General features: G+C 39.6%; 1 protein-coding gene across 1 annotated transcript in view; it reads right to left on the bottom strand.

Moving 5' to 3' along the window:
- Positions 1-831: 831 nt before the first annotated feature.
- The window catches only part of LOC128988980 (calcitonin gene-related peptide type 1 receptor-like), a 32,289-nt gene continuing 21,087 nt past the window's right edge, over positions 832-12,033 (bottom strand). Inside the window, exons 5-9 of the mRNA XM_054410816.1 lie at positions 11,139-11,230; positions 7,290-7,416; positions 6,684-6,904; positions 1,774-2,062; positions 832-1,126 (exon numbers count right to left, since the gene is read on the bottom strand). Of these exons, the coding sequence (XP_054266791.1) occupies positions 986-1,126; positions 1,774-2,062; positions 6,684-6,904; positions 7,290-7,416; positions 11,139-11,230 (870 nt within the window). The 3' untranslated portion in view covers positions 832-985. The remainder of the gene's footprint in view (positions 1,127-1,773; positions 2,063-6,683; positions 6,905-7,289; positions 7,417-11,138; positions 11,231-12,033) is intronic.

Raw genomic sequence — 12,033 nt, 5'->3', positions numbered from 1 at the left:
CTGTTATTTATAGTACATCTTGCTGGGTACTTTGGTAATTATTATACCAATCACACCAATAAATCGACTTCCAATTAAGATTTTAATTAGTTTAAATATAAAACAAATCTTCCCAACCCAACTTAACCACCTGTAGGTTAGGTAAGATTAGGTTATAGTTATTAGGTGTGGTCGGTATAAAACGTAAGTACCGATTGGTGTTTTGCTTAAATAAAGACGGAATTTTGTACTGAGGTATTAAGCTCATCGTTTTACATTCATTGGATTGACGCATTTAAAAATGTTCAATACTAAAAACTATTTATTGTTCAGAAACTGTATTCAAAACATGCCCAATAAAGAAATTAATTTTAACTGATTCCTTTCCCTGTGGTGTAGCTTATTTAAGTTATTGTTGTGAAACTCCCCAGCCAGTTTCTGTATGAAACTTAAGAAGAAAGAAACAACCACATGAAGCCAAATAGAATGATGATTAGGAATAATAGCAATTAAGAAATAATTTTCGTTGATGTACGATTTAATTTATGTTCCATTTTAAAAATGACTAAGATTGAGTAGGCCTACATAGCAAGATGACACTGTAGATGTCAGACAAACGCCTCCATCAGACGACTGGGGACAACCATTCTTCAGACAACCTCTCTTGTCTGCGTGTAGCAAGAGGCCGCTGTAGATGTCAGACAAACGCCTCCATCAGACGACTGGGGACAACCATTCTTCAGACAACCTCTCTTGTCTGCGTGTAGCAAGAGGCCGCTGTAGATGTCAGACAAACGCCTCCATCAGACGACTGGGGACAACCATTTTTCAGACAACCTCTATTGTCTGCGTGTAGCAAGAGGTAACTGTAGATGTCAGACAAACACCTCCATCAGACGACTGGGGACAACCATTCTTCAGACAACCTCTCTTGTCTGCATGTAGCAAGAGGCCGCTGTAGATGTCAGACAAACGCCTCCATCAGACGACTGGGGACAACCATTTTTCAGACAACTTCTCTTGTCTGCGTGGCCATTGTCAGGTTTTCGTGAGCCGCATTTCTTCTGTTTAGTCTTCGAAGAACCGCTTTGAAGGCGCTGTGGACGTCAACGTTGGCGAAGCAGAACAGCACAGAGACGCAAAACCCCTGCAAGAGGAATTTTAGTTATTTATTCCAAAATGTTAATATATACCACGGATATAATTTTAAATGTTTTGGGAAGAAATGATTCTACAGCCTCTGAACCAAATCAAGATATAGGGTTTTAGTAGAATTTGTAAATGTGTATAAACACTGGATCACTGTTTATAAGACTTGGGAGTGGTGTAAAATGGTTTACAGCTTAAAGTATTCTTTGCTCAATGCAATTGGTTATTTGCATGATAACCTTTAAAGGTTGAAAGTACAACGAGCAAAAAACGAAAAGGAAAACAGATTTGAAATGTAAAATGGAAACAAACTCGATTTGTCATGGAAATTTATTCATCATCAAGTCGCTGAAGTCATTTATCAATGTATATTGTCCCCTTTATGTATATCACTCTTTCATAAGTTTTGTGGATTTAACCGATTTTACCGACTTGTGCCAAACCTTGTGACAATTGAAATAAAAAAAGTACCGATTTCTTAATAGCACTAAGTAAAACCTTCTAAATAACTATGTAGGTGAATATGTAATCTTGGTTACATAATCACTTTAATGGTTCCACTATACTATTGAACGAATTACTCTTAAACTTATTCCTCATCCAAACACATAATTGACTTATTATAGAACGAATATCAAGAAGTACCTGTGATGACACCATAACGGCGGAGAATATCTGGTACACCTTCTCCCACGAGGAGTGTGGCTCTGGACGGAAGGGGATGAGGATGTGGTGGATGCCGAAGAGTGGAACAAGGATGAGCGCTGCCCGGACCGCCTTGCGTAGACCAATGGGAGCAGGGTTAGCAGAGTTGCAGTGGAGTTTGGTGAGCAATACTCTAACAACGTTGATAAGAAAAGCTAGACTCGCGAGCATCGACAGACACACAGGAACTGTCAGGATCCACTGAGTGTAGCTGTCATTCATCCAGCATCTAGACAGATACAGTTTGGTGAGCAACACTCTGACTACATTGATGAGGAACACTAGACTTGCGAGCATCGGCAGACACACAGGAACTGTCAGGATCCACTGAGTGTAGCTGTCGTTCATCCAGCATCTAGACAGATACAGTTTGGTGAGCAACACTCTGACTACATTGATGAGGAACGCTAGACTTGCGAGCATCGACAGACACGCAGGAACTGTCAGGATCCCCTAAGTGTAGCTGTCGTTCATCCAGCATCTAGACAGATACAGTTTGGTGAGCAATACTCTAACTACATTGATGAGGAACGCTAGACTTGCGAGCATCGGCAGACACACAGGAACTGTCAGGATCCACTGAGTGTAGCTGTCGTTCATCCAGCATCTAGACAGATACAGTTTGGTGAGCAACACTCCGACTACATTGATGAGGAACGCTAGACTTGCGAGCATCGGCAGACACGCAGGAACTGTCAGGATCCCCTAAGTGTAGCTGTCGTTCATCCAGCATCTAGACAGATACAGTTTGGTGAGCAACACTCTGACTACATTGATGAGGAACGCTAGACTTGCGAGCATCGGCAGACACGCAGGAACTGTCAGGATCCCCTGAGTGTAGCTGTCGTTCATCCAGCATCTAGACAGATACAGTTTGGTGAGCAACACTCTGACTACACATTGATGAGGAACACTAGACTTGCGAGCATCGGCAGACACACAGGAACTGTCAGGATCCACTGAGTGTAGCTGTCGTTCATCCAGCATCTAGACAGATACAGTTTGGTGAGCAACACTCTGACTACATTGATGAGGAACGCTAGACTTGCGAGCATCGACAGACACGCAGGAACTGTCAGGATCCCCTAAGTGTAGCTGTCGTTCATCCAGCATCTAGACAGATACAGTTTGGTGAGCAACACTCCGACTACATTGATGAGGAACGCTAGACTTGCGAGCATCGGCAGACACGCAGGAACTGTCAGGATCCCCTAAGTGTAGCTGTCGTTCATCCAGCATCTAGACAGATACAGTTTGGTGAGCAACACTCTGACTACATTGATGAGGAACGCTAGACTTGCGAGCATCGGCAGACACGCAGGAACTGTCAGGATCCCCTGAGTGTAGCTGTCGTTCATCCAGCATCTAGACAGATACAGTTTGGTGAGCAACACTCTGACTACATTGATGAGGAACACTAGACTTGCGATCATCGACAGACACGCAGGAACTGTCAGGATCCCCTGAGTGTAGCTGTCGATCATCCAGCATCTAGACAGATACAGTTTGGTGAGCAACACTCTGACTACATTGATGAGGAACACTAGACTTGCGATCATCGACAGACACGCAGGAACTGTCAGGATCCCCTGAGTGTAGCTGTCGTTCATCCAGCATCTAGACAGATACAGTTTGGTGAGCAACACTCTGACTACATTGATGAGGAACACTAGACTTGCGATCATCGACAGACACACAGGAACTGTCAGGATCCACTGAGTGTAGCTGTCGTTCATCCAGCATCTAGACAGATACAGTTTGGTGAGCAACACTCTGACTACATTGATGAGGAACACTAGACTTGCGAGCATCGGCAGACACGCAGAAACTGTCAGGATCCCCTAAGTGTAGCTGTCGTTCATCCAGCATCTAGACAGATACAGTTTGGTGAGCAACACTCCGACTACATTGATGAGGAACACTAGACTTGCGATCATCGACAGACACGCAGGAACTGTCAGGATCCCCTAAGTGTAGCTGTCGTTCATCCAGCATCTAGACAGATACAGTTTGGTGAGCAACACTCTGACTACATTGATGAGGAACACTAGACTTGCGAGCATCGACAGACACGCAGGAACTGTCAGGACCCACTGAGTGCAGCTGTCGTTCATCCAGCATCTAGACAGATACAGTTTGGTGAGCAACACTCCGACTACATTGATGAGGAACACTAGACTTGCGATCATCGACAGACACGCAGGAACTGTCAGGATCCCCTAAGTGTAGCTGTCGTTCATCCAGCATCTAGACAGATACAGTTTGGTGAGCAACACTCCGACTACATTGATGAGGAACACTAGACTCGCGAGCATCGGCAGACACGCAGGAACTGTCAGGATCCCCTGAGTGTAGCTGTCGTTCATCCAGCATCTAGACAGATACAGTTTGGTGAGCAACACTCTGACTACATTGATGAGGAACACTAGACTTGCGAGCATCGACAGACACACTGGAACTGTCAGGACCCACTGAGTGCAGCTGTCGTTCATCCAGCATCTAGACAGATACAGTTTGGTGAGCAACTCTCTGACTACATTGATGAGGAACACTAGACTTGCGAGCATCGACAGACACGCAGGAACTGTCAGGATCCCCTAAGTGTAGCTGTCGTTCATCCAGCATCTAGACAGATACAGTTTGGTGAGCAACACTCTGACTACATTGATGAGGAACAATAGACTTGCGATCATCGAACAGATACACAGAACTGTCAGGATCCCCTGAGTGTAGCTGTCGTTCATCCAGCATCTAGACAGATACAGTTTGGTGAGCAACACTCTGACTACATTGATGAGGAACACTAGACTTGCGATCATCGACAGACACGCAGGAACTGTCAGGATCCCCTGAGTGTAGCTGTCGTTCATCCAGCATCTAGACAGATACAGTTTGGTGAGCAACACTCTGACTACATTGATGAGGAACACTAGACTTGCGATCATCGACAGACACGCAGGAACTGTCAGGATCCCCTGAGTGTAGCTGTCGTTCATCCAGCATCTAGACAGATACAGTTTGGTGAGCAACACTCTGACTACATTGATGAGGAACACTAGACTTGCGATCATCGACAGACACGCAGGAACTGTCAGGATCCCCTGAGTGTAGCTGTCGTTCATCCAGCATCTAGACAGATACAGTTTGGTGAGCAACACTCTGACTACATTGATGAGGAACACTAGACTTGCGATCATCGACAGACACACAGGAACTGTCAGGATCCACTGAGTGTAGCTGTCGTTCATCCAGCATCTAGACAGATACAGTTTGGTGAGCAACACTCTGACTACATTGATGAGGAACACTAGACTTGCGATCATCGACAGACACGCAGGAACTGTCAGGATCCCCTGAGTGTAGCTGTCGTTCATCCAGCATCTAGACAGATACAGTTTGGTGAGCAACACTCTGACTACATTGATGAGGAACACTAGACTTGCGATCATCGAACAGATACACAGAACTGTCAGGATCCCCTGAGTGTAGCTGTCGTTCATCCAGCATCTAGACAGATACAGTTTGGTGAGCAACACTCTGACTACATTGATGAGGAACACTAGACTTGCGAGCATCGGCAGACACGCAGGAACTGTCAGGATCCCCTAAGTGTAGCTGTCGTTCATCCAGCATCTAGACAGATACAGTTTGGTGAGCAACACTCTGACTACATTGATGAGGAACAATAGACTTGCGAGCATCGGCAGACACGCAGGAACTGTCAGGATCCCCTAAGTGTAGCTGTCGTTCATCCAGCATCTAGACAGATACAGTTTGGTGAGCAACACTCTGACTACATTGATGAGGAACACTAGACTTGCGATCATCGACAGACACGCAGGAACTGTCAGGATCCCCTGAGTGTAGCTGTCGTTCATCCAGCATCTAGACAGATACAGTTTGGTGAGCAACACTCTGACTACATTGATGAGGAACACTAGACTTGCGATCATCGAACAGATATACAGAACTGTCAGGATCCCCTGAGTGTAGCTGTCGTTCATCCAGCATCTAGACAGATACAGTTTGGTGAGCAACACTCTGACTACATTGATGAGGAACAATAGACTTGCGAGCATCGGCAGACACGCAGGAACTGTCAGGATCCCCTAAGTGTAGCTGTCGTTCATCCAGCATCTAGACAGATACAGTTTGGTGAGCAACACTCTGACTACATTGATGAGGAACACTAGACTTGCGATCATCGACAGACACGCAGGAACTGTCAGGATCCCCTAAGTGTAGCTGTCGTTCATCCAGCATCTAGACAGATACAGTTTGGTGAGCAACACTCTGACTACATTGATGAGGAACACTAGACTTGCGATCATCGAACAGATACACAGAACTGTCAGGATCCCCTGAGTGTAGCTGTCGTTCATCCAGCATCTAGACAGATACAGTTTGGTGAGCAACACTCTGACTACATTGATGAGGAACACTAGACTTGCGAGCATCGACAGACACGCAGGAACTGTCAGGATCCCCTAAGTGTAGCTGTCGTTCATCCAGCATCTAGACAGATACAGTTTGGTGAGCAACACTCTGACTACATTGATGAGGAACAATAGACTTGCGAGCATCGACAGACACACTGGAACTGTCAGGACCCACTGAGTGCAGCTGTAGTTCATCCAACATATCAGAGGGATACAGTGTTTGAGTGGCCACAGTGATTTCCCAAGTAAATAAGTTACAAAACTAACACGTGTGATCCTTGTCTGGCTGGTTGGTTTGTAACTTCTCATTTAAACCGTATGCAAGTGATATTATCAGAGATATAGTAATTTAAAACCAGATAACAGATTTTAACTAAATTTACTTCCAGAAATACTTGATCGATATCTTACTGGTAAGTATCCTCGGGCGTCTGATATCTGACGCTGGCGTAGAGAGCAGTGATGAGCACGGGAACGCCCCATCCCAGGAAGTAGAACCACCTCATCGCCCAGTTGTCCTTGACGAATACGACGACCAAGGCGAGGTGAAGGTGCAGACCCTCGCAGAACATCCAGAAGTAGTTGGCCACCATCAGGTACTGTATGACGACATGCAGCACTTGACAGAAGCTCTGTGAATGGAGGAGGAAACGTGGGATAAGTGGAATATACTGTAAGTGGAAAACAATCTTGACGGTGGTAAAATCTGTGAGCGAACGTTGTTTGTAGTACGAGTTCAGTAAGGAAGCAATTACGAAGTTTGATTGAGATTATGAAACTCTTAATACTTATAACGTTTTGAAACTTTGGAAATCATTTAAACAATTTTTAAGGTCTTTAAAAACAGTAAGTTACAAGTATATTTAGTGTTGAACAATAAAAAATATAAACTGACATGGTTGTTTAGTTAATCACCCTTTTTATTTGCTAGTAAATTATAGTACAATTTCAGTTTTTAACATTCAAAATAATTCAAGCATAATTTTAATACTACTTCCTCAAGCATTTTCTACTTACTAAATTCTGACTGATCACTGAAGGGTTTCCAACCACTTTGTGGTACCAGACCAACCACGCGAGATCATTACCAGCGAAACTGAGGAACAGATGGACGTGGATAGCGATCCTGGTACATCGTAGACTTCTGTAACAGAGATTAATATGAGGTTATTATTAATTGAGGATGATTAACTTAGAGGTTACAACTGATCACTTAAGGGTTTCCAACCACTTAGTGTAGACTTCTGTAACAGAAAGTAAAAGTTTTACATACAAAATTTGGATTAATTGCTACCATACAACCTACCTACCTACAACGTTAGGACACACCACTTTTTTCTTATCCCTTAGTATATATTCTAAACATGTTTTGTCCTGTTTTTCGAATCTGCAATTTTAATAGATATTTAATAGGATTGTCTAAGCCTGGGTAACAAATGTGTGGGACGATGTAGATATGACGTGACGATCAATCACTACTGAGAGACTTATGTAGATCCCAACATTAGCATTGTAAAGCGCGGGTTTGTAGTTTGTCACTCAATCTGTAAATGTAGCACTACATTTGTCTACATAATATCGTCATTGTATATTGTTGTGTCTTTAATTAATTTCACACTTAAAATTTTGATAAATTTGGAAATCTATATACAGTATTTAATTACGTAAGGCGATTCTTTGCATCCGAATTGTGGGAGACTGGGAAGTTGTAGAACGATTGGAGAGGGTCCAAATTAAAGTTAACTATTTCTTAACGGCAGGAAAATGTGGAAATTCTCTAAATGAATACAAAATCAGATGTAACGTAAAATGTTCTCCTATAAGGCATTTAAAGTTGATTTTTGTTTACTTAAATTACAGACTATATTCTGTGCTTCAATACAGCTGATCGTGATTTATCATTAATCCAGTACGCAATAGCCTAGTATAACATTTGGATTAATTATTTGCCAGTCAATTCTGTATTGCACCGTATCTGTATACTATATGAAACTAGGGATAATGTTACATATATTTGAGACTTTTTCATCATATATTAGAATGTTGAAACCAATGTTACGTAGTTTGTAAATTTGTGTAAATACTGTATAAGCACACCCTATTATACTTTTTATAATTTTTGGCCCTTGATATTTTTACCTACACATTGCCTTAAAGTCATTTAAAATTAAATCATGTCGTGTCAAACGCAAAATAGAACCCGTGATGATTAGATGTCCACCTCTTTGATGTCCACACCATTTAATATTGACACGAATTACAAAACGGTTTATCCTTGGGCTTTATATCAATGTAGATTAACAATATGCACCATGATGAACTTTAAACGGTTTTAGGACGATTACAAATTATTAACACCATCTTATTGGAGAACCAGGCCGAAATTATTTTTATTTACACAAATTTTGTTTTCTGCTGATTGTTATTCTTCTTTTAATTCCCTTTAAAATGATATAACATTCACATGTTTAATTCAGATGTAAGCCTTTGGAAAAAATAAAACAAAACATCGCAACAGCTAGTTTTCAGTCAGCGTAGCTTCAAAAGTGGAGGTAGTATACTCATAACATTTAAAAAAGAAAATGTCGAGGAATAGGTACAAAGCTGCTGAAAGTATCATGAAGTAGGCTAGAGAAGCTATAAGAAAAAGAAGGCTCATGAGATAGTCGATGAAGAAGAAGCATTATGATCCTCAATATGGACAGGCCTATTTTAAGATAAATATTGCTTGCAGGATGCTACAGGGTTGTACCCTGTTTTCACCGCGTTTTCCGATAGTTCAACTTTTTCATAACAAAGGTACACGTAACTGTGGAACTAATTGACCTAGAGACTTGAAATTGTTTATATATAATTGTTGTGTTATAAGTAACATTTAGACCCATTTTTATTACTGTCACATTGCTGGTTTTGAAGAAAAAAATTTATGTCTTGTAAAATTTATAAACTTTTTGTGTCTTACAAAAAAGAAAATTTAATGTAATACTTAATTGAAAAATTCTTAAACTTGTCCCGACATAAAGGGATGATAATTATAGCCTAAAACTTTGAAAGCCATAGCTTTACACCTTTTGAAGGAAAAAGTACATAAAGATGGCAAATTTATCATTGGCGAGATAGGCCGTTCCCGCTTCCCTAAGATACTACTTGGTTACATAATGAGTAGCCATTTATTAGAATTGTAGTAAGTTTTAAAAGTTACATTAATTTCTACTTTCATACATTTTAGAGGCAAGTGAAAATAAATATAAAAACTATCTGCAGTTCCTAATGTAGTAGCTATTTCAAAACAAAGTGTGTAGAGAATGTTGGTACTACTGTTGTGAACTGTTATTACTCCTTTGTGGTGTTTATTTGCTGAAATAACACATTGTTTGCCAACACAGACTGTTAATTACCACAGTAATGACATCGTTCAAAGGATCTATTGAAGATTGTAATTCAATTGAGTATGATTTTGAAATGCCACTGTATCATTAGAAGATTATTGTACATTTATTTTTAAATAACCATTTTAATATTACATTTTACTATGGTAGGATTTATTCCAAACTCATTTAGTGGATTGGGGAATTGTTAAAAAAGGGTAGATGACAATTGGAACTTCTCCCTATACCGATTGTACCGATTGAGCGAGTAAATATGTTTTTCTTGTGTTGTTCTTAGAACAAAGTTGTAATTATTATAAATAAAATGTACAACTTATTTTATACAAACTAGTTACCACTTGCATTTAAATAGGAAATATATTAATAGTCCAGTCAATGAATGATCTAAAAGTAGGTGTAGAGTGCGTGAGCAGGTAACTAAGCGATTCCTTCAGAAACTTGTTCAGGGGGCTTAGGGTGTTAACATACCAAAAGTCCTGACTCCTAGGTGGTGAGCCAGGGGGTGGAGGGGGGGGAAAAGGGGGGGAAAAAGGTACGCATTTTGGGTTTTTTGATTATATCTCGAAAACTATCAACTTTTTGTATATTATAGTAAATTATAAAATTGAAGAAGATTAAATTTTCTACAAGAAAAGTATATAATGTGTTTATTTTGGTTCAACAGATTACGAGTTATAACATATTTAATTGATATCTTATTAAAATACTCCTTCCATAAGAAATACATGTAAATTAGTATGCGAAATGGGGCGAATCCTATCCGCCCAAAGGAAATATAACTGATATTCTGGAAATCTTGACCAAATTTCCAGTAATTTGACACTTAAATCATGAAATTTTGTCAAAAATTAAAGCGAGGGTGAGCGTTTCAAAATGGGATGATTTAAGGTTTTTTTTATATTTCCAATAAAAAAACACCAAAACTCGACATTTTGTTACCTTGCCCTCACCTTAATTTTGGATCAATTTTAATGATTAAAGTGTCAAATTACTGGAAATTTTGTCAAGATTTCCAGAATATCATTTGTATTTCCTTTGGGCGGATAGGATTCGCCCCATTTCGCATACTAATTTACATGTATTTCTTATGGAAGGAGTATTTTAATAAGATATCAATTAAATAAGTTATAACTCGTAATCTGTTGAACCAAAATAAACACATTATGTACTTTTCTTGTAGAAAATTTAATCTTCTTCAATTTTATAATTTACTATAGTATACAAAAAGTTGATAGTTTTCGAGATATAATCAAAAAACCCAAAATGCGTACCTTTCTCCCCCCCCTTTTTCCCCCTCCACCCCCTGGCTCACCACCTAGGAGTCAGGACTTTTGGTATGTTAACACCCTAAGCCCCCTGAACAAGTTTCTGAAGGAATCGCTTAGTTACCTGCTCACGCACTCTACACCTCATTCCTCGACTGGACTATAACTATTGTTTTTAAATACTAAATTTTTAGTAAACTAAATCAATTTACCTGAATGTAAAGAATATGATGAGAGAGATGAGCAGAGCAGCGAAGGAGATTGAGTATCCAGTGATGTAGAGATTGTTGACAATCTCCCTGAACTAGAAACAAAGAGATTTTACATATTTGTTTACATAAAAAAAATTAGATCGTATGAAAATGACTATGAAAAGTATCTAATCCCGTGATAAAAACGGGTTTTTCTAAAATAGATACCGAAAGTGTTTATTTCTCAAACAATTTTTTTACAAAAGCCCCAATATTTAACTGATTCCCCCTTAAAAACTAAAAATATTACTGCAGAATTATTTCTTAGAAATACACGAACCTAGCTCATCAAGAAGAAATAGATAAATACGTGTCTACTAGTAGAAATCTGTGTTTGGGCTGTACAAATATCCAGAAACATTTAAGGTTATAACTCGCACCATTTTAACAACATGAACTAGTCATTATGTTTAGGTTAGGTTAGGTATATAACTATATAATGTTGAACTGAAACAGGACCAAGCTCTTTTCATTCATATCTGTTGAGTAACTTAAAAGTGGAGGGACAATTTCAATCTCTGTGAGTTTCGAACATGTAAAGTTATACTTAAACTAGCTTCAAACTGAAAACATTGAATTATTACAATCAATATAAATATTTAACCCTTTATATTTTAAATTTACTAGCTGACTGTGTGAAGCATTATCACTGAATCCTTCTCAAATTCCACTTACAGTTAGTACACTGCGCAGTAAGTGCATCATTGATTTAAGAAAATAAACTAACTTCAGGAATAGATATGGGTTTATATTTTAGATGGTTAACCTTTTTTAAATAGCCCTTAAATGTTAAGATATTTATGTTTTTACATATTTACAGGACCTCTTTCAACACTATGTTTAAAGTAATAATATG

Source organism: Macrosteles quadrilineatus, unplaced genomic scaffold (assembly GCF_028750875.1).
Source record: "Macrosteles quadrilineatus isolate MER2022 unplaced genomic scaffold, UCM_ALF_1.0 Scaffold_3__2_contigs__length_128488019, whole genome shotgun sequence".
Taxonomy (NCBI): domain Eukaryota; kingdom Metazoa; phylum Arthropoda; class Insecta; order Hemiptera; family Cicadellidae; genus Macrosteles; species Macrosteles quadrilineatus.
This window is presented reverse-complemented; position numbering and strand designations above follow the sequence as displayed.